The following is a 21848-nucleotide window of genomic DNA, read 5'->3' as shown; positions in this document are numbered from 1 at the left end:
TCACCGTTGCGTTAAAGAGAAGAACAATTTAACCAGCACGTGAACGGTTTAATTTGTGAATACGTAGTGAATGCGAGGCTCAAGCCAGGGTTTTGACATTCTTAAGAGGCTCATCAAGAGGTGGGCATCTGTGAAAAAGACTGGAACACGTGTGTGAAAAAAAGAGCTTTCTAGCTCATCGGATTCCTCCAGAATAAATGTTGCGATTCTGAACAGGTGACGACGATGGCAATCTCGACGTCACACACGCACAGGATTCGGACAAAACATCGTGTGACACCTTGGGACTGAATCACGAGTTTAGCTGCCAAACGAGATAAGGGCGGCGAGATGGGCGATACTGTTGTTAAATGCCACAGAATGCACGTCTCTTTAGCTCGTAAAAGAGGCTTTTCGTTTATGATCGGACTAAAGTCTCTGCCCCTTTATATCCGGTGAGTTTCGATTTAAAGCTTTCGTGACTGCAGGGATTCATCTTCTTGGTTCTTTCGGTAAAGTCACGTAGAAGGGAAGTAATAAAATAATAAAAAATAAAACACAAACTGCAGCAGCAGCAGCAAACTGCAGCTCCCTTTGATGCACATGCATATGTAGTACTAATCACATTCTTGCATTTCCCATAAATATGCTAAATTCCTCTTGATATGCAAATTCCTTTGTCAAGGCGCCCAGCTTATATATATGCTCCAAGCTCGTGTGCTGTTTCATTCAGACTCTGTCGCCTCGACGGACCTGGTTTTCACCTGAGGACGGCTGCTTGCGTTGTGGCCGAAACGTCGTGAGAATTATTTTATTATGTTTTATTTTCATTATTTCCATTCTACGTGACTTTACCGAAAGAACCAAGAAGATGAATCCAGTGAGTTGGTAATGAACGGCTTCCAGCGGTGAATGGTGTTCAGGTGCGCACAACAATAATTAAACCTGCATCACGGGTTTAATTATTGTTTTTGTTAAATGTCGTTTCCATGACTTATTATCGGTGGCTTTTAATGGGGGTGCACTGTATGGTATAGCGTGCTCTTTGTATCAGCTGGAGCCGTCTGAGGCCGAGCTACGCAAAATACATTTTGAGTATGTCGATTTTTCTTCATGGTTCTGTCGGTAAAGTCACGTAGAAGGGAAATAATAAAATAATAAAAATAAAACATAATAAAATAATTCTCACGACGTTTCGACCACAACGCAAGCAGCCGTCCTCAGGTGAAGAACAGGTCTGTCGGAAAGACAGCGTCTGACGTTTCACCGGTAATTACAACCAGACGCTGTCTTTCCGACAGACCTGTTCTTCACCTGAGGACGGCTGCTTGCGTTGTGGCCGAAACGTCGTGAGAATTATTTTATTATGTTTTATTTTTATTATTTTATTATTTCCCTTCTACGTGACTTTACCGAAAGAACCAAGAAGATGAATCCCTGCAGTCACGAAAGCTTTAAATCGAAATATGTAGATTTTATACATAATAGAAAATTTAGGATTAGATCGCGTGGAAATAAATAAATAAATAAACATTTATCCCTCCAAGACAGAAACAGAAGGATGTCTCCGTAACTCTGGCTGTCGTCTGATGATGCTGGTTGTAATTACCGGTGAAACGTCGTACTCGAATTGTAAATGTTGTGGATTTACTCTCCAACACACCGGTGTTGCTGTGCTCCTAACGAATTGGCATGTTTCGTTTACGTGACAAACCTTACTAATTGGCTGTGTCGGGTGGTGGCGGGTTTAGCGATCCATTTATATTTACGCGATCTAACCCAAAAACCTCTAATGCGGATAATATTGGTCGTGAAAGCCTACGTGTTATGTAGATTTAGCGTTAGTTGATGTTATTTTAGCTAACACACCGGTGGGCTAAAGCAGTGAACTATTTGTCTTTTGTCAACGTGACACTTTTTTACTGATTGGCCGTGTCGGGTGGTGGACGGTTTAACGACACATTTATAAATAACGCGATCTAAACCCAAAAACGTTGATTATAAAAAATATATAATCGGTACTCTTCTTCCAAGTCTTTGTTCCCACGCCTTTACCACCCCGCATTGACCAGCGTGGTGAAGTATGGTCATCCAAACATTCACTTGATGCAAGGGATGGACGTGTAATTACGCAATGTGATTTGGCAGGAAATAGAAATGATGCAGATGCGTCATTACAAAATAAATAAATAAATGCTCACATCAACAACCACCGCTAAACTATGTTGAAGTGTTTTCCGGATTGCCACTAATGTGGATGGGTAACAGAGAAAACACCGATCAATAGATTCATATTGATTCTTTAAGCTCACGATATGTGCATCTAAGCCCATTTGTAAGAATGGATGATGGTTCTCTGCTAATGTATTCTGCATGTAATGGGTTTGGGTGTGTTTTGTAGTCTGGCCGGGTGGCTCGCAATCGGAAGTTCAAATCCTGCTTGAAGGTTGTTGACTCAGCCCTTCATCCCTCCGGGTTCAATACAAGAAGTAAACCGCGTTGTGGCACCCAGATACATTTGGAATTTCCACCACTGGCTCATTTGAGCAAGACATCACGTTCACGTCAACACATTCACACGATCCCTCCAGCTACTCTAGGCCACCGCATTCACTTGATTCATGATAATGATCAACCGTGCTCAATCCACTGCTGGATGAAGGCGCCGGGATGCAAGCTGATTTAATCGCTCCATCTCCCCGTTAAGGGCCTTCCTCTCGGACGCGTTCCATTCCTTGGCTGTCTCCGCGTTACGATTCTTGACCCATCGGCCATCATCCTTTCTAGGGGACGTCGTCACATGTCCAAGCCCCACTGACTTGTCTTACAATCGGGGTGGTTTGTCAATCATTTCGCCCCAGTGATGAGTTAGTTCGACCGTATTTTCCGGGATTATAAGACGCACCATAAACGTCTGCCTGGGTGTCAAGTTACTCTATACCAATCTGGTCACACGCACCTACCGGATTATAAGACGAACCCGCATCCACCCATACACACGTTTTACTTTAAAGTGCAGGGAAAGGGTGCGTCTGTAGTATCGGGAGAATACGGTAAGCAGTGTTACGTTTATCTTCTTGGTTCTTTCGGTAAAGTCACGTAGAATAGAAATAATACAATATAATAAAACATAATAAGAGATAATTATATTATTTTAGTATATGTTTTTTCCCTTCTACGTGACTTTACCGAAAGAACCAAGAAGATGAATCCCTGCAGTCACGAAAGCTTTAAATCGAAATTCAGTGTTACGTTTCTTGTCTTCGTTCCTCAGGTTGCCATTCTAATCTTTGTGGCTGCACATGTTCGCCAAGGAGCAGGAAAAACAAGTGTCGCATCTTGCCAGGCAGCAAATGGGCTGCAGTAGAATGTGGAAAAAAATGCCTCCTTATCTCTGCATCCCACGAGCAGTGCATTCTCTGTTCGTTACAATAAACACGGCATGCTGGTGGAGCTTTCGCAAACGTTTCTCAATCAATCCACTGTTGGATACGAAAATAAGCCTCCACAGGAAGTGTTGTTTTGTTGGTCACGGGGGTTGCTGACCATACTTCACCAAGCTGGTCCGTGCGGGTTGATGATGGAATGGGATTTAATTGATTCTAGATTTGTAGGGACTTAATTGGTCAACATTGTCGGGTGGCTAGTTTTTGCTCCCGTATTTTGTTCCGAAAGCTTTGCAGTAGACGTGTCTCCGATGCGTCTCACACGCTCACAAGAGGTGAATTAATGTATTATTCAAGATTTACTGCTTGTTTTAGTTGACACACGTAGAGGCCACATATACATTCATATTAAACGAATTAAAAAAAATTAAAATATCGATCGGCTGAAAATCAATGTTCACACACTTAAATTTCGATTTAAAGCTTTCGTGACTGCAGGGATTCATCTTCTTGGTTCTTTCAGTAACGTCACGTAGAAGGGAAATAATAAAATAATAAAAATGAAACAATAAAATACAATTCTCACGACGTTTCGGCCACAACGCAAGCAGCCGTCCTCAGTTGAAGAACAGGTCTGTCGGAAAGACAGCGTCTGACAGACCTGTTCTTCACCTGAGGACGGCTGCTTGCGTTGTGGCCGAAACGTGGTGAGAATTGTATTTTATGATGTTTAATTTTTATTCTTTTATTATTTCCCTTCTACGTGACTTTACCGAAAGAACCAAGAAGATATTCACACATTTATTAAATTACACTTCGTACAGTCGCAGTACAGTCGTTTGGTTTTCATAGTAGCACGTTGTGAACACGGCCCCCCCTGAGTTCGATACATGGCTAGGGCTATATCACATCCCCCTTCCTACCGCCCCCCCCCCCATTCACTAAGCCGCACTGACCAGCGTGGTGAAGTATGGTCAGACAGACAGCCCCCCCCCCTCCCACGCCACAGACGACACGTCATTTGCACGCCTTAATCTAGCAGTACATTTAACAAAAGGTTGTACATTTTATTGTAATAATTATATTATCACCATTAATTATTTAATCTACACATAACGCGATTATTCGTGTTAATTCGTTCCGGACGCACGGATATTATTCCCATTATCCGTTCTCTGATCGCGCTCGACGGATAAACGAATCCCATAGTTATCGACCCCGAATATTTGGATAAAAGAAGTTTGTTAATTTACGTCGATCAGCGTTTCACAAACTACAAGTTAAATATCACGTATCGCTGCACTGTGTATATATGTAGTCCGAATACATCAGTACTGCGCATAACACACGGCACTGAATTGTTTAAATAAACAATTCAATGTTCACACACTTATTAAATTGTTTAAATAAAACAATGCATCAGTCCACCTGCTGTATTGTTTCACCCGGGGATAATGGCTTGTGTTGCTATCGAAACGTCGTGATCTATGATTTTTAAATCCTTTATATTAAGTTCGCTTGCTTGCTTACGACCGTGCAAATCTTTCGGTCGTTTTTTAACCCACTTCCCGTGATCCAATCGAGCTGACATGTTCCACACTGACTCGTTGTGCGTGACAATTAATGTTCGTAAAATTTTTTGCAAAAAATGTTACACTTTTTAGGACAAAAATATTATATTTAATTATCAATTGCTTAATGGTGCAATGCAATCATCTGACCCATAGGTGGCAGCCATCTCAAGCCAGAGGACGAGAGGACTCTAGCCGCCACGCATATAAAGGATTTATAGTGAAAAACTTTGTTTTTACGGGTTATACTTGTTCTACCCTGCACGTGGCTTTACCGAAAGAACCAAAGAGTAAAGTGAGTAAGTTTTACCGGCTTCAACTGTTAATTCTCTACTCACGGTTGATTATGTAAAGAGTGACGAACTCTCTAAGGTAACGTGTGCTGTGTGTACCAAAGGGGAGTATTGCTTCATCACGTTGTATACAGCGCTGTCAATCTACGCCGGGCACGAACAAAAGTCACGGCTCAAAGGATACGATCAGATGTCTCTGGGTTAAATCTCCACACCGGACTAGGGAGACGACGTCAAAAACAACGAAATTATCCATCTCAACCGGCGGTTTCTCCCACGACAAATTACAACCGTTTGTCCATCCACCGCTGGACGGATTCGTTTGACCATACTTCACCCGTTACTGGTCAATGCGGCTTAGTGAAGTATCTGGGTGGGGGGGAGGTGGAATAATGACCCAGCCAGGTGCGGTTCAGATCACGCTCCACTGACATTATGTCACGAACGCCGTGGAACGGGGGAGTCGAACCCAGCTTGTTGGTGGTTTGGGGGTGTTGGGGAGCGTTCAAGCGCACAAATCCACCGCGCCCGCAGCTATCCAGCCATCCAGCGCTGTCCACTTGAACGTACCTTGAACGTGCCTTGAACGTGCCTTGGCAGTGCCGGCTCCGGCGAAACTCAGTAAATCCCCGCGGCTGAGTGCTTCATCTCAAGCCGCGACTTCCAGCGGGTGAAGACGAACTCGCGACAGGCTCGGTCGCTTTCCTCCTCCGACGACAACGATCTGCCACCACCCCCCCTCCCCCACCACTCGCTGTCCGCAACCTCGACTCGGATGATGTTGACGTCGCTGCGGTGGTTTTGTCACTTGACACACCACCGACCCACTGTCGTGCACCAGCGGCAACTGACACAGTCACCCCCACCCTCGATCCTGTCACCAAAAGTGTGTGTGTGTGTGGGGGGTGGTCCAGATGAAGCCCCAAACTTCCGGGGTTGTTCCACCCCCTCCACCACCAACACCCAACACTCGGCCACCTTTCAGCCGTTGTCGTTGTGCGCCGCGACCTCATGCGAGCGGTGTGTGGGGCCACAGCACCTCCAGGCGACTCGTGTGCCCCACTGCACAGCGACGAAGAGAGAGAGGAGGAGGGGGGGACCCCGTGGGGCAATCGTGGTGATGGGGCAGGGGAGGTGTCTCTGGCAAGCTGTGCCCGCACCTGTGCAGCGCGCTACTGCCGCCTGCTGCTGCTGCCGCACGAAGCCCCGTGGATCTGGAACGTGGAGAATGAAGGCCCCCTAAGAGCGCAGAGCTTCTTAACATTTTTTAGGGCCCGGGGATCACTCAGCCGATGCACCACTCAGCTCCCCTCTACCCCTCCCAGCCAGCCCTGGTGACAACACGCAATCACTTCTATCTCTAAATACCAGGGATATTAATTGCTTAATATTGCCGGGACATAAACATTCTTTTTTTTAAACGGCGCTTATAACGATTTTTTTAAGGTGGGCATTTAGATAGATGAGGTTAGTTGATTTAACTTCACTTTTTAATTCAATATCACGAGTAAAATAGTGAATGTCCGAAAGAAAATGTGTGAACAGTGTCATCATGCTGGATTACAGGCGTGCATCGCCACCACCGCCACCCCACAATGGACTTCTTCCGGACCTGGTGGTTTTGCATAACGGTGATGACTCGACCGCGTGTTTTGTGTGTTGAAACGTCGCTCAATGACGGTATATTATCTACTAGCGGTAAGAACCCGGCGTTTCCCGGGCGAAAAAGACAGATACACACACATCGACTTACACACATCGACTTACACACACTTTCTATGTACATGAGTTTAGCGGAAGAAGCAAGGAACACAAATATTAGTTGTTCGCACAAAAACATTATGATTGAAATATTTGCAAAGGGATTATTCTAAAATTAGATTTCAATCAACGTGATTTGACACAATAACAACTATATCAATGCAGAGCAAGTTAATAATACGTTATTAGTTGTGAGCACACAAACGAAAATATGTGTGAATATTTGCAAGGTGATTATAAAATACCAGGGTTCTGTGTACATGAGTTGAGCGAAAGAAGCAAGGAATAGAAAAAATAGTTGTCCGCACACAAACATTAATAATGTACATTCATATTCTTGGTCCTTTCGGTAAAGTAACGTAGAAGGGAAATAATAAAATAAAAAAAATAAAACAATTCAATTCTCACGACGTTTCGATTGCAACTCAAGCAATCGTCATCAGGTGAGAAAACCACAGCAAGAAAATTTGAAAAAAGCAGCCACTTTTTTCACACCTGATGATGATTGCTTGTGTTGCAATCGAAACGTCGTGATAATTTTATTGTTTTATTTTTATTATTTTATTACTTCCCTTCTACGTGACTTTACCGAAAGGACCAAGAATATGAATCCCTGCAGTCTCGAAAGCTTTAAATCGAAATGTGCATTCATTTTGTCTTTCGGTAAAGTCGACAGTCATTGCCAACGAGACCAAGGCAGCTTGCCAGTGACTCAGGGGGCCAGCTGCGTGGTTATCGTGTGTGCAGGTCGCGCAGCCTGCACCTAGACCCGTGTACCGGAGGAACCCAGGCTCCGTGCGTGCAGAACTCGTGGCAGAATTGAAGAGGGACGCGCCAATAATTCACCTGTTGCACCAGGGCCCATGCCAACCACGCCACGACACTTTGGGGGGGCATGTCTGGTTTGCATGATCGTAAACCGAATTAAAACCGGTAAAAACGAGTTACCGCTTTGTCGCATCCTGTATATAGAAATGTCTAGAGCAATGAACATAGCATTTTAGTTGTTTATATTGTTATTTAAACTATAAAACGCCAGAATGCTGCTGCCTTTGTTACGGGTGAACACGCTGGGCTTGCAATGCGCGAGGTCGCCCAGTCGACTCCAACAGTTGAAAGATGAATTACAATCTTGAAATAATTGTGAACCTTTATTTTAAGCTTTCGTGACTGCAGGGATTCATATTCTTGGTTCTTTCGGTAAAGTCACGTAGAAGGGAAGTAATAAAATAATACAAATATAAAACTATAACAATTCTCACGACGTTTCGACTGCAACACAAGCAATCATCATGATATTTGTATTATTTTATTATTTCCCTTCTACGTGACTTTACCGAAAGAACCAAGAATATGAATTACAATCTTGAAATAATTGTGAACCTTGATTTGAAGCTTTCGTGACTGCAGGAATCCATACTCTTGGGTTCTTTCGGTAAAGTCACGTAAAATAAATCACGACGTTTCGGGCACAACACAAGCATCCGTCACCAGGTGGGAAAGCATGCTTTCCTGATGACGGACGCTTGTGTTACGCCCGAAACGTCGTGATTTATTTTATACCTACGTGACTTTACCGAAAGAACCAAAGAGTATTATTTTGAACCTTGACTACACCCCCGTCCCACCTTGACCCCCAGACCCTAGCAGTACGTGTTTAGTGTAAAGGAGCCCAAATGCCCTTTAGAGCTCCCTCTAGCGGAGGCCCTTTCGCCAGCAGTGGCGTGAGCGAGCAGCACGATTTGATGTCAGATTCAAACATCAGAATCCTTTTATCGTACTCGAGGAATCCGATTGACCATGAACTTCGTTTAAACAGATTACATTTTTTTCACAGATGTCGACGCAGAGCATCAACTACAATTTCACATTCTTAGGTTTTTTCGGTAAAGTCACGTAGGTAAAACATTAAAATTAATAAAAGTAAAATAAAATAAAAATCACGACGTTTCGGAGGCAACGTCGTGATTTTTATTTTATTTTACTTTTATTAATTATAATGTTTTACCTACGTGACTTTACCGAAAAAACCTAAGAATATGAATCCTTGCAGTCACGAAAGCTTCAAATCTAGAATACAATTTCACATTCTGACAACGACGTCCAGGATCGGCGGAGGGCATCGCTGCGATGTCTCAGACCTTCGCATTGAGCTGACAGGACTCTGCACCGTTATCGCTGCAATGACAAACGAGGGCACGGTGACTGAGGCCATCGTGCGGTCTGTGCGTGCGCACGCGCCAATCGGAGCATTCTCCGTGACTCACATTCCACTGGAAGCGGTTATCTGATTCTGAATCGGTAATAGATTTTGAAACCATTTAACGATGTTGCGGTTGAAAATAATAAAATTAATAAAATAAAACATAATAAAATAATTCTCACGACGTGTCGGCCACAACGCAAGCAGCCGTCCTCAGGTGAAGACCAGGTCTGTCGGGGAGACAGTGTCTCCCCGAGAATTATTTTATTATGTTTTATTTTATTATTTTATTATTTCCATTCTACGTGACTTTACCGAAAGAACCAAGAAGATGAATCCCTGCAGTCACGAAAGCTTTAAATCGAAAAGTTGTTGCGGTGTGTTATGCAACAACCCTAGCGTAAACCTCGTGTGTCCTTTGTCAAGCCACTGCTGGATGAAGTCATCCCTATGCTGTGTCAGTCATAGGGATTGATGGACGATGCATTTTTTATTATTTTGGTTTAACACGTGGATTATGAATGCATTCTTTCAACGACGGGCATCCCAATGATGACTATATAACTTTTGGAATTCAAACTTAAGAATAGATCATGGAAAGCAAGCATGTGTTACAAATTTACCTCGAACTCCCTGTACATTTCTACTGCGCGTTCTCTTGGCAAACACTGTTAATTCTTCGGAGATGAATGATAATTTAAAATCCACTAAAGCTGCAGTTGTAATAATTTACATCCCTTGGTCAATCAACTGTCAGATGAAGGCCTCCTCCATGCAGTGTCGGTCATACTTCAGCACGCTGGTCAGTGCTGGTTGGTGAAGGGAGGGAGTATGTCTGTAGAACTTCTTTCGCACCGTACGTAGCCAGCCGTGCTATTCAATGATACGGGGAGTGAAGGGAAGAGGTGTAGGAGGCATGGATGCAGAACCTGTTCAGATGTTATTCGTCACTTATGTTAGCCGTGGCCCGGAATAGAACTCAGGTAGGCGTACTCGTAATGCACTACGCTAGCCGCTGCATTTCCCTGTATGGTGTAATTGCAAAATGACGCATTGTCTTGGAGGATTGTGGACAGTACAATAAGTAATGAATACAAGCTCTATTTCAGCACGTAAACATTAAATAACATTCTAGTCCTCGACAAAGCGCACGGGTTGTGGGGCCAAAAGCTTCGCTTAATTTGAGTTCCATCCCGAGGGCCAGAAAGCTGAAGGAGTAAAGTGTTCACCATCACGTGGTGAAGCCAATTCCTGCCGATTGAGTACTTTGAGTTTATTGGTTATGGTCTATAGACTTTTGCTGGTTCTAAATCACAATCCTGAATTTATTTTTTAAACGAACTTTGGAAAGAATTATGTGTTTAAGAACATTCGTTAATAATAACAGGAAAATGTATCGTAGGTGATGGCCCTTATGTGCAATGAAGAAGGACCATTGCCCGAAACGTCGCCTATTGTTTATCCTTTGTTACACGACAGTGGTATTGATGAAAATTCGTTTCTTGTTATTCATACTTGTGCAGCACTGCCAACCGCAGCATCATCAAATAATAATTTGGAAATAAATGTGTACTTTCACATGGTGCAAGAACGCGCGTTTAACTGGACGCTCCCGTTGTTTCTACGTATTAACTTTCTGGAGAGAGAATGGTTATACTGACAGCAACCCTTACTTGTTTGACTGGATTCGGTCCAGTTTGCGTGTGTATACAAATGCTTTTGGTTCACACAAGTCCGGTCCCGGTGTGGACTCACCATAATTAATATGCCACCTGGATATGCATACGTAACTGAAGGTGATGTATTTAATGTATTACCTAAAATGCAATAACTACCATATACAGGGTGCTTCAAAAAATGTTAACACTTTTATGGGACGATCGTTTTTAATGAAAAAAGAACGGGTAATACACTGCAACATGATAACAAATGTATGTTAATAGCTTTAAAAAGTGAAAGAGTCTCCACCAGAGGGCTCTGTGAGATGTAGATTTTTTTTTTCTTCTGTGAAAGGCTCAAGGCTCTCACCGTGCAGAGTGAGGGCCCTTACCAATAACGGTGTGTTAACCAGCAGGATGTCTGACTGCCGATGAGTGGACACACGAGTGAATCTCGCTGCGTGTTGAACAAAAAAAAAGAAAGCCGCTGCTTTGGCGTGAGTCGGGAAAGCCGAGTGCTGTCGGTCGATAGGCTGAATAACATTTTTCCATTTAAAGTGGGAGAGACAAAACGGAAGGTCTTCTTGGTTCTTTCGGTAAAGTCACGTAGAATGGAAATAATAAAATAATACAAATAAAACTTAATAAAATAATTCTCACGACGTTTCGGCCACAACGCAAGCAGCCGACCTCAGGTGAAGAATAGGTCTGTCGAGAAGACAGTCTCATTCAGACTCTGTCTTCTCATTCAGACGCTGTCTTCTCGACAGATCTATTCCTCACCTGAGGACGGCTGCTTGCGTTGTGGCCGAAACGTCGTGAGAATAATATTACTATGTTTTATTTTTATTATTTTATTATTTCCATTCTACGTGACTTTACCGAAAGAACCAAGAAGATGAATCCCTGCAGTCACGAAAGCTTTAAATAGAAAAACGGAAGGTGATTTATCTAATTGTATTTTCAAACCCCGACTTTGGCGCCGGCTCGCCAGCACGACCGTGTACACGGGAATGATGTGGTGGTGGTGGTGAACATCGCGGCTTGCTCATCCTTTTGGCTCTTGAGTTTAAAAAAACAAAAACAAAAAAACGGAATGCCTGACAAACATCTTTCAGCGCTTCATTTAGTCGTATCCGAACGGCAAATAATGGAAACTCTTTCAATGGTGGAAAATGTCAATACTCGACACTCTTTCCATCCATCAGTCGTGACAGGTTGGGTTTAAAACAAATTATTTGGTGATGCTGCGTTGACAATGGTGCACGAGCACAATTAGCCGCACAAGACGAATGTTTAGATTTTTACGAGTTTAAAAATATTACAACTCTGTCAACCAACCGTCAATCGACATCTCATATAACCTATCGTCGCCGACCAATCGTGACTGCATTTGAAATATTTTTTTTGGCACGCGACCACGAAGAGAGCATGCAAACTCCAAATATAAAGGGGTCAGAGTCGGGATCTAATCCGCGACCTCCAGTATACCAAGCGAGATAGCTAACGCCTCACCACCGTGGAGCCCTTTTTCGGACGCACTTTTGTTCGGCTCGCAGTTGCCAGGCTGGGCTTCATCCGACACAGATTGGTTATCTGTGAAAGAGAGCTTTACAGCTCATCGGATTCCTCCAGTATACGGGAATTTTGTGATTTTGAGATTTTTCATGAGATCTCATCTGACCCATCTGGCCCATTGTATAATTTTGTTTTACGCGCATCCTTGTGCAACGCGCCTGAATCAACTTACAAGTTGGTCCGTGCAGTTTTCAAGATCCTCCGTTGACTCATCTCCAACATAGCTCTCCACTCTCATCTCGCTCTATACCGCCACGTGCTCTTTCGAAATTTTTATTTCAACTCTCGATTGCTCAGTGGAATGGGTCGTTCCTTCTCTGCTGCCTCCGGCGGAGAATGGAATTTACCCTCCTCCCCCCGAAGTCTGGAATTCCCCCCCCCCCCATCATCCGTGCTAATGGCTCCCTGCCCCATTTTCAAGGCTAAGCTCAAGACTTTTGCATTCTTGTAATGTCGTCTGCTCTCCACTCCGTCCATTCCAATATATATCAAAACATTGTAAATAGAACACATTTTTTTTTATACGAGATGCCTTGCAATGTCTGATGGTTTCACCAGATGCACGTGCATATGGCGTCTGGACATGCAACTGCAGTTTGAGACGCGATCCGATTCAAAATTACAATGTATTGGTAAGAATATATATATATTGCCACTGGTAAGGGAGGTCTCATAGTGTATTGGTAAGAAGTGCACGTGTTTCAGCCATTCGCAGCTACGAGGTGAGCACCGACTTGAACGGGCCGGAGTGCTGCTCTGTGGAGACGTGGGTTCACAAGTTCGTACGTCGGCCGTCAATTTAGTTTATCTTGGGAGTTGTATTACACGTCTTCCCCAGTGCCGGATTAAGCTGTAGCATATGTTATAAAGGGGCTTAAAAAACAAAAAAACACGTAAATATTAAAACACATTTTTTTTACTTGCATCGTAAAGTAATTGTATTTTTTTCATTTGCTATACAGCCAGATAATACGACAAGTGGCTAACCTCAAGCATCCAGTCGTTAATAAAAAAAATGAAGGTGGTATAGTACTATAATAATAGAGCAAGTGCAGAATCACTGAACCGGAATTGATAGCTTTAAAGCATTTCGCGCGGGGCCCTTGAAAGTGCGGGGCCCGTAGCTATGAGGATAATCCGGCACTGGTCTTCCCCTTTTTGCCCTCCCTCTCATCCTCTACCCCCCCCCCCCGAGCCCCCTCTAGCTCCCCCTTCCCTTCTTCTTCTAGGCGTTGTTCTCGCTGTGGCACAGGGTCCGCTTTTCGGCATTGTCTTCTCCATTTGGCTCGGTCCAGGGCATCTTCGGGGGATGCGTTGACCGTCTTTATGTCTTCCTTTATTCGATCCACATCCATCGCTTCTTCGGACGTCCGCGTGGACGGCGGCCCTCTGGCTCAATACGCACGGCAGTCTTGGCCACTGATGACTCTTCACTTCGCATCACATGGCCGTACCACCGAAGCCTTGCCTCCCCCCCTTCCCACCTTGTCCCACCCCCCCCCCCCCCGTCTGTTAATTATCCCCCCCCCCTACCCTTTTCCCCATCCCCATATAAGCGTTTACGTCCTCGGTGGTGGTTGGTCTCCACCTGAGTGGGGCAGTGAGACAAGTTAACCCCTCCCCCCCTCCCGCAACCACCCCCCTCTTCATCAAGCTCTGTCGCGCAGAACTCGGGATGCTGTTCGCGGAATTGCTGGACACGACTCAGTCAACCATTCTACACAACAAAGACTAATTTCCTGGCAGCGATTTCAGCCGCATCATCTCTACATAACAAAAAGGCTCAGTCCCTTTTACACGCACCTTTACATCATCCGCACCTAGTTTACACAACAAAGGCTCATTCCTAACAGCGTGCTTCAGCCACACCGAACCTCACAAAAATAATATTCAGTGCCTACCTTGGCTCCTCCCACCCTCAACCAGTATATATACAAATACTGTGTTCTTGGAATTTCTCTCACTTGATACAGCAATCGTGCTGTGACGGTTCCACCTGAATACGGAGGCTTGTGTTGCCTCCGAAACGTCGTGATTTTTATTTTATTTTAATTTTACTTTTATTAATTTTAATTTTTTACCTACGTGACTTTACCGAAAAAAACCTAAGAATACGACTCCCATCACCGTGCTGAGACCGGCGCTTTGTACCGGGCTCGCGTCGAGTTGTAATAAAAAAGCAATAAACGACACTATTAATTTCGTTGTACTGCCGTGGCCTCTTTGCTTTCCTGCACCACGTATTGCCCCGAGGCCTATGTTACCCTCTTTATAGAGATTGCACTCTCATGGTGCTAATCTCTCATGGACACCGCTGTTGTGCGCATTTGCGGGCATGATACTCTTATACGGCAACGGAAGCTCATTTCATGCTAATCTCCCTCCCTAATCCCTCTCTCCCTCATCTCCCTCATTAACACAAGCTGACGTGCTTGCGTGCGGGGATGGAATTCCTTTCCAGCTCAGACCCCGCCTGCTTGCCCATCGCCAACATATATAACGTCTTGTTGTAACTGCTCTCTCGCTGGTTCAGCAGTTCCACTGATGGATTTAATTTTTTCCGCCTGAGGACGACCGCTTGGGTTGCGATCGAAACGTCGTTATTTATTTTATTTTATACCTACGTGACTTTACCGAAAGAACCAAAGACTAATTGAGTAATTAAACCACAAATATTTTCGTTGTGCTGTCGTGGCCTCTTTGCTTTCCCGCACCACGTATTGCCCCGTAGCCGATGTCACTCTCTTTATCGACGGTAGACGGTCGATCATCCAAGCACCACCAGGCTCAAAATACCTGCAGAGCTTCGTGCTTATTGCGGGTGATTCGGTCATAGACATGAGCCCACGATGGTCATACAGGCCACACAGCACGCGTGCACAACTCGGTATATTAGTTATGTATTATATAGAGTGTATAATCTTGCGTCGAACTCGGACCCATGTTTTCTGCAAGATCAGCAGTTCACCAGCATTTGTTCAAAAACAAGCCTGGCGCTGTTGAATGATACACATTAATTCGAAACCGGTCCAGAGTTGACTTGTCTTTAATCAGTGCTGCTGGGATGATGCGCTCCGTGAAGGCCGTGCGGCTGATGAGTTATGTAAGATTTTTTGCGCTTTCTTGGGAGAGACAGATACGTGAATGATACATAGGCTATTAATGTTGTTATATCGTGTACACGTAAAGCCATTTTGTCAATGCACTGCCGGATGAGGGCCTCCTCCCCATACACTGTCGGTCACGGGGATTGTATAACCATCGTTTACGTTCAACAGTTCAACACCTGATCTGGTTATAAAGGTTACCTATCAATGCGTGGAGCAATTTTAAAGGAGTGCATACTATCGCGCGGTTCATAACAGAGTGGACTGCTCGTGCAACACGTAGGATCGTTTCGTGTCTCGGGATTAGAAAAATGCTTCTCGGCACGCGTGCTCCGGTTCCCGGCACTCATTAATCTGACGAAAAGTTATTGTAGGAAAAAATCCCCGTGCCGTGGTCCGTTTCTCCCGAGACTGGCTTGTCTTGCGCTCCTCGGGACTCCTCCTCATGCACACAACTCAGTCACCGCGAGTGCACACATGGATGAATCTGTGCATTATCGGTGGGGGGGGGGAGGGTTATGATGGGTTGTTAATATTAAGGACATCATCCACCGAGGGAAAATTGGCAGCGATGAAATCAGCTCGTGTGCGGGTTGCGTGCGTGAATCATCGACCTCGCAGCACCGCGAGAGATGATAGATTCATCTAGCAGTGGATTTACTTACGTTGGTAAATATGCCACGTATAAATTTCGATTTAAAGCTTTCGTGACTGCAGGGATGCATATTATTGGTTCTTTCGGTAAAGTCACGTAGAAAAAAAATAGAAATAATAAAATAATTCTCACGACGTTTCGGCCACAACGCAAGCAGCCGTCCTCAGGTGGAGAACATGTCTGTCGAGAAGACAGAGTCTGAATGACCTGTTATCCACCTGAGGACGGCTGCTGGCGTTGTGGCCAAAACGTCGTGAGAATTATTTTATTATGTTTATATTTAATTATTTTATTATTTCCATTCTACGTGACTTTACCGAAAGTACCAAGAAGATGCCACGTTAGTTACGTGGCACATTGCTGTCGGATAACGCATGGCGCCGTGAACTCAAGCGACCTGAGTTACTGATTTCCGGCCAAGGGATAGCATCGGATTGGGGTCCTGTATGACTGCCTCGTTCACTCACCCGCTTGCTAAAGTCTGGTCAGTGATCAAACAACCTCCACCACTGACGCGGCGTGGGGTGGCTTTCATCCATCGGTGGATTGACAATGGGTTGCGTAAGCCATTGGTGTGTGTATCAGTTCGTGTGTATGTATGATGAACTTCTTCTTGGCTCTTTCGGTAAAGTCACGTAGAATGGAAATAATAATAATAAAATAATAATAAAACATAATAAAATAATTCTCACGACGTTTCGGCCACAACGCAAGAAGCCGTCCTCAGGTGAAGAACAGGTCTGTCGACCATTCTACGTGACTTTACCGAAAGAACCAAGAAGATGAATCCCTGCAGTCACGAAAGCTTTAAATCGAAATTTATGATGAACTTCTTTCGTGCCGTACGTATCCAACCGCGCTAATCGGAGGTGTAGGGGGGACGGACAACAAACTAAACGCAAAAAAAAAGTTGTAAAGACACGAGGTTTCAATCTAGAACAAAAAAAAACGAGTTTTCAATCTAGAATGTTTACGCACGCGAGTTCGCTTTGGGATGCGCGGGCGTGAGTGATAACCCTCCACTCTCAACCACCCCTCGCCCCGAGGCGTTCCAGAACTATCGCGGTGTGCGTGAACAGCACGTGGCATTTGGCAGTAGTATGGTACTGCGGCCAAACTGATTGATTGATAAAAAAAAAAGTATTGACCCAGGGAATCCTCTAGAGTATCGAGACGCTTTGTCAGCAAGGTGCTGTTCAGTTTCGCATTAGGGGGGCGGGGGATGTGGGGGGGCGATGTTGCTTCGTGTTTTCCCAGTTGCCTAATTTGCGGGGTAATTTTTCAAAATTTGCCAAATTGGAACCGGCACACATGGCCCACTGGTTTTGGAATGACGTCGAAATATTTTTAGTGTCCACTGTGAAGAAGACGGTGGTTATATATATAGATATATTTTTTACGGCTAATACACGCACGGTATTAATCAGGGCGGCTGTGGGACTCGAACCGCGAACCGATGCAACACGCAGCAAGCACCACAAGTCACCCAGAATGCCCCCGATTTCGTCAGATATCGGAGCTGAGCTAAGCAGGTTTGAGCCTGGTTAGTGCTCGACTTGGACGCACTTGTCTTGAGATTGTTTCTTTATTTAAGGAGCCGCGTGCTCACACTCGAACAGGCGGAGACCTCCACTGCAACAGCCCCGAGTCATCCAGCACATCTCCCTTATGTATACGGTCCGAGGCCACGCCACCATTCCCGAACTTTCTCGCTGGTTCTCAACTGCTCGCTCTACCAGCTGACTCCACCGTCCTCTTACATCACCTGGCCACGCTCCTATTCTCGATCGTTCCCGTGGCCACGAGTCCATTCGCACTGCAGGCTGACTCCCCTGTCAGGAGCCACATGAGTGGGGTGGGGTGGGGGGCACATTATCCCAAGGTTTTGGACAACAGCGCCTACAATGCGTGACTGCCAACGGCATATCGTAACGGGTGCGTGCGCACGCTGTGGCCGAAGGAAATCCCATGGCCCAGGCGTGGGTGATTTTTAGTGTCCTCCAGTCTAAACGCAACTGCACAATGCATACAACACCGAGACAATAACCGGGCTGGGAAACCTGCCCCATTGTGTCTCGTTCATTCAAACGGCGGGCCAACGGTGGTCGGAATCGGAAACTTTTATTTAAAGTGCCACTCCGCAACAGGTTTCAATGAAAGAAAAGGAAAGAAAATTGAAATAACAATGGGCGCACTTTGCATAGATGACAAGTGAAACACGCTGAATTATTTACGGACGGTAGGTTATTGAATAATAAACCAATCCATGCTCTATAAACAATAGCAGCACGTATTTAGATTCTCAGCCCCTTTGTCAATCCCCCAGTGTGAAGTCACGGGGGGTCTTACCATACTTCACCACGCCGGTACGTGCTGGTTGGTGAAGGGAGAGAAGGTGGGGTCCAGGACTAGTTGAGTTATCAGTCGCCGCTGATGTTAACCATGGCAGATAAAGCATCAAACTCAGGCTACCAGGTTGACAGCTCATTGCGTTCACCAATGTGCCACTCCTACTCCCAGTGTCTCTGCGCTGGTCATAAATACAAAGTGTACTACTACTATGACTACCTACTACAACACATTGAACAGTACCTTTTTTTTAAGTTTAGTAACCCCCATGATGCACGAATTAAGTGAGACTTCACGTAGCTGAGGTAATGCGGTCCGGAATGTGTCGAAACTAAGGTAAATATCACTCATTCAGATGTTTCTTAAAGTATAAACAGGCAAAGTAAATGTTAAGTCAAAACAAATATCAATCACACGCAATGCCGCGCGTTGCAGTTATAGGGTTTCAGACTTAAAACGGAAAGATTTGGAAACACTGACAGGGTGAGGCCATTCACGAACGTCAGAGCTCAGGGAGAACGAGTGATGCTGGCATTGTTTAGAAGGTTGAGAGCTCGGGGTAAGCATTTACACTATGAGATCTCCTTTACCAGTGGCAAAATATAGTAATAGGTTTTTACCCTTTTAACTGGTACAAAATCTGACACCTTTATACAAGGCATCATGTTTGCAATAACCACAACACAAGCAGTCAAAATGCAAACAAAAAGAAACAACTCGGATGATGATAATGATATGCACTGTCCTTGAAGTTGATTTGTCCACACCCGAGACAGCTTTCTTTAGAGCCTAGTCTCCATTGGTGTTGGCGTCATCTGGTCCAACACCAATGGAGACTATTGGTTATTGCAAACATGATGCCTTGTATAAAGGTGTCAGATTTTGTACCAGTTAAAAGGGTAAAAACCTATTACTATTGTTTAGAGGGTTGGCGATAAACACTCGGGTGCCATCCACTCATCGGGGACGTATTGGCGTTAGGTGCAGCCGGATATGCCGACGCGCGCGTACGATGTCACGTTTTCGCCGGGCGAGGTTTTGCTGGCTCATGACGAATTGCAAAACTTCCCTTAAGCTCCCAGGATTGTTGTGAGGTGTTCCAGAAGAGACAGTCAAGAAAGTGGGACGTGTGAAACCCCCGTCCGTTCAGAGCGCTGAGTGTTATTCACTCATGCCTGTAACGGCGAATCTGGATGATTAATATTCTTCCCACACTCTACACAAATATTACAAAAATAAAATAATTAAAATAAAACATAATAATATAATTCTCACGACGTGTCGGCCAGAAGACAGACCTGCTCTCCACCTGAGGACGGCTGCTTGCGTTGTGGCCGAAACGTCGTGAGAATTATTTAATAAAGTTTTATTTTTATTATTTTATTATTTCCATTCTACGTGACTTTACCGAAAGAACCAAGAAGATGAATCCCTGCAGTCACGAAAGCTTTAAATCGAAATTTAATACAAAAATAATAATCCTAATTTAAAAGTAAATGGCCAAGTATCCCAATGCATGCCCCTCATAAGTCTCAATGCTAAGTGAGGCCTTTTTGTAAAAATATAAGTTTTTATTATTAATAACTTTAATTATAAAGTTTGTCACCTCCACACAACTGTCGCGAATATTTGTATTAAATGTAATTCCAAATCCACTTCTGGATATAGGCTTGCCCCACGCCATATCAGTAATCGATATTGTTTGACCATACTTCACAACGCTGGCCTGTGCTGGTTGTTGAGCACGGTTGGCTACGTACGGTGCGAAAGAAGTTTAACAAACATGCATGCGCAGATATATACCAGCACTGATGTTAGCCACGTTCCAATGAAGCTCAGGTCACGTGGTCCATAGCGTTGTGCCACTAAACACTGTGCCACTTCTTCATCTACATAAAGTGTTACCAAACGTGAGTCAAATATTACCTCACATCAATTCGTAAATGTTTAGCACTTTTTTTTGTTCAAATGGTAGTTTCTGCTCAGTGTTGTTTACACGGTGGGATTTAGCCGGTTGATTTGCTGAACCCGTTTAGAAAACACAGGTCTCCCTTGAAAATAGACTTCTGGGGCCAGAGTTCCTTCTTGACGTATGGCCAAAACATTGCTTTGGCAAAATGCCACAATTGTTGGTAATGAGCACATGCGCACATCCTCGTGAAAAATCCTTATGAAATTATCTTTTTGCCAATCTATGTTTGCTATATATATTCTCCACAACAACGCTCATGGTTATTTTCAGCTATGTATTATATTTATCATCGGGCGTCAAACTAGGTACCGTATCTTAAAGAGAAGCATCCTTGCCTATGATATCTGTTCTTTCGCATTTATTCAGGCAATATGTGTTTCGAAACCAGTCCAGAGTTTGCTTGTACTGAATCGATGCTGCTGAAATAATGGACTTCCAGAAGATCATGGGGGCCCATGGGTTATTTAAAGAATGGTAACTCTTTTTTCACGCGGACAGACAGATACATGAAAGAGACAAATTGCCCGCCTATTAATTTTGGTATGACAGTGTAGCAGCATTGATTCAGTACAAGATAATTCTGTACCGGTTTTCGCAACACACTGTGAAATGCGTAGCCCCAGGTGTCCCACGGGATATTACGTAACCAGGCAATGGTGGCTACTACACGTGGGCCCCGTAATCCAGCTCTCTGGAGGCAGCGAGGGTTGCTGGATCACACAAATGTCGTGACGTTTCCTTCCCGTGGCCGTCGACGAGGTAACCATAACCCTGGCTTGCCAGGAGAATGCGGTACAGCAAAATTATGGAGTTCATCGTCGAGTTCATCTGTACGGGATAGAGTGTTGCCCCCTCTCACATGCAAAACGCTCATTAATTGGCTGATCTCTCTTTCGTTTGGCTGCCGATGTCGATGCAGAGGACAAAACTTTCAATTTCACATTCAGGCGGTCAGGCCAGTGAACTGCATCAGCAGTCGCGGAGTGTTTCGCTTTGACGTCTCCTTCTGTCGTTGCGGATCGGACATTGCGTCGTTCTATGTGTTTAATGTCTGTTCTGTATGACCTCAGACGCACACTGGAGCGTTTTCCATTTTCCATTTGGGCATCCGGTATTTGTGGTTTAGGGTGGACCATGAGCTTCATTAAACCCATGGATGTTCTGCTGTAGGTCGTTCACAACAAGGTGTTTGTCAATTATTTTGAACTCCGTTCGGCTCTCCAAGCTTCATCAGGGTTGAACTCGCAAATCGGCCGATAACACCTTAATATATGAAGGATTGCAGAGCTTGGAGGGGCGGGGGGTGGGATTTAGCGGCAGCTCATTACATAACTGC

At 44.6% G+C, this 21848-nt stretch overlaps 1 protein-coding gene across 3 annotated transcripts in view; it reads right to left on the bottom strand.

The window, feature by feature from the left end:
* Positions 1-6273, bottom strand: part of LOC133350253 (USP6 N-terminal-like protein) — a 62351-nt gene extending 56078 nt beyond the window's left edge. Inside the window, exon 1 of one of the 3 annotated variants that reach the window (XM_061564418.1) lies at positions 5811-6273. Coding sequence is in view for 1 of the 3 variants with exons in the window: in XM_061564414.1 (XP_061420398.1) it covers positions 5329-5349 (21 nt within the window). In the remaining 2 variants the exon portion in view is untranslated. Of the gene's footprint in view, positions 1-5328; positions 5535-5799 lie in introns of those variants that run through there. The other 2 variants (XM_061564417.1, XM_061564414.1) reach the window with 2 other exon arrangements.
* Positions 6274-21848: the final 15575 nt, after the last annotated feature.

This window comes from Lethenteron reissneri, chromosome 33 (genome assembly GCF_015708825.2).
Source record: "Lethenteron reissneri isolate LAM-NWPU_2019-01 chromosome 33, ASM1570882v1, whole genome shotgun sequence".
NCBI classification, from domain to species: domain Eukaryota; kingdom Metazoa; phylum Chordata; class Hyperoartia; order Petromyzontiformes; family Petromyzontidae; genus Lethenteron; species Lethenteron reissneri.
The sequence above is the reverse complement of the archived record's forward strand: the minus strand, read 5'-3'. Positions and strand labels throughout refer to the sequence as shown.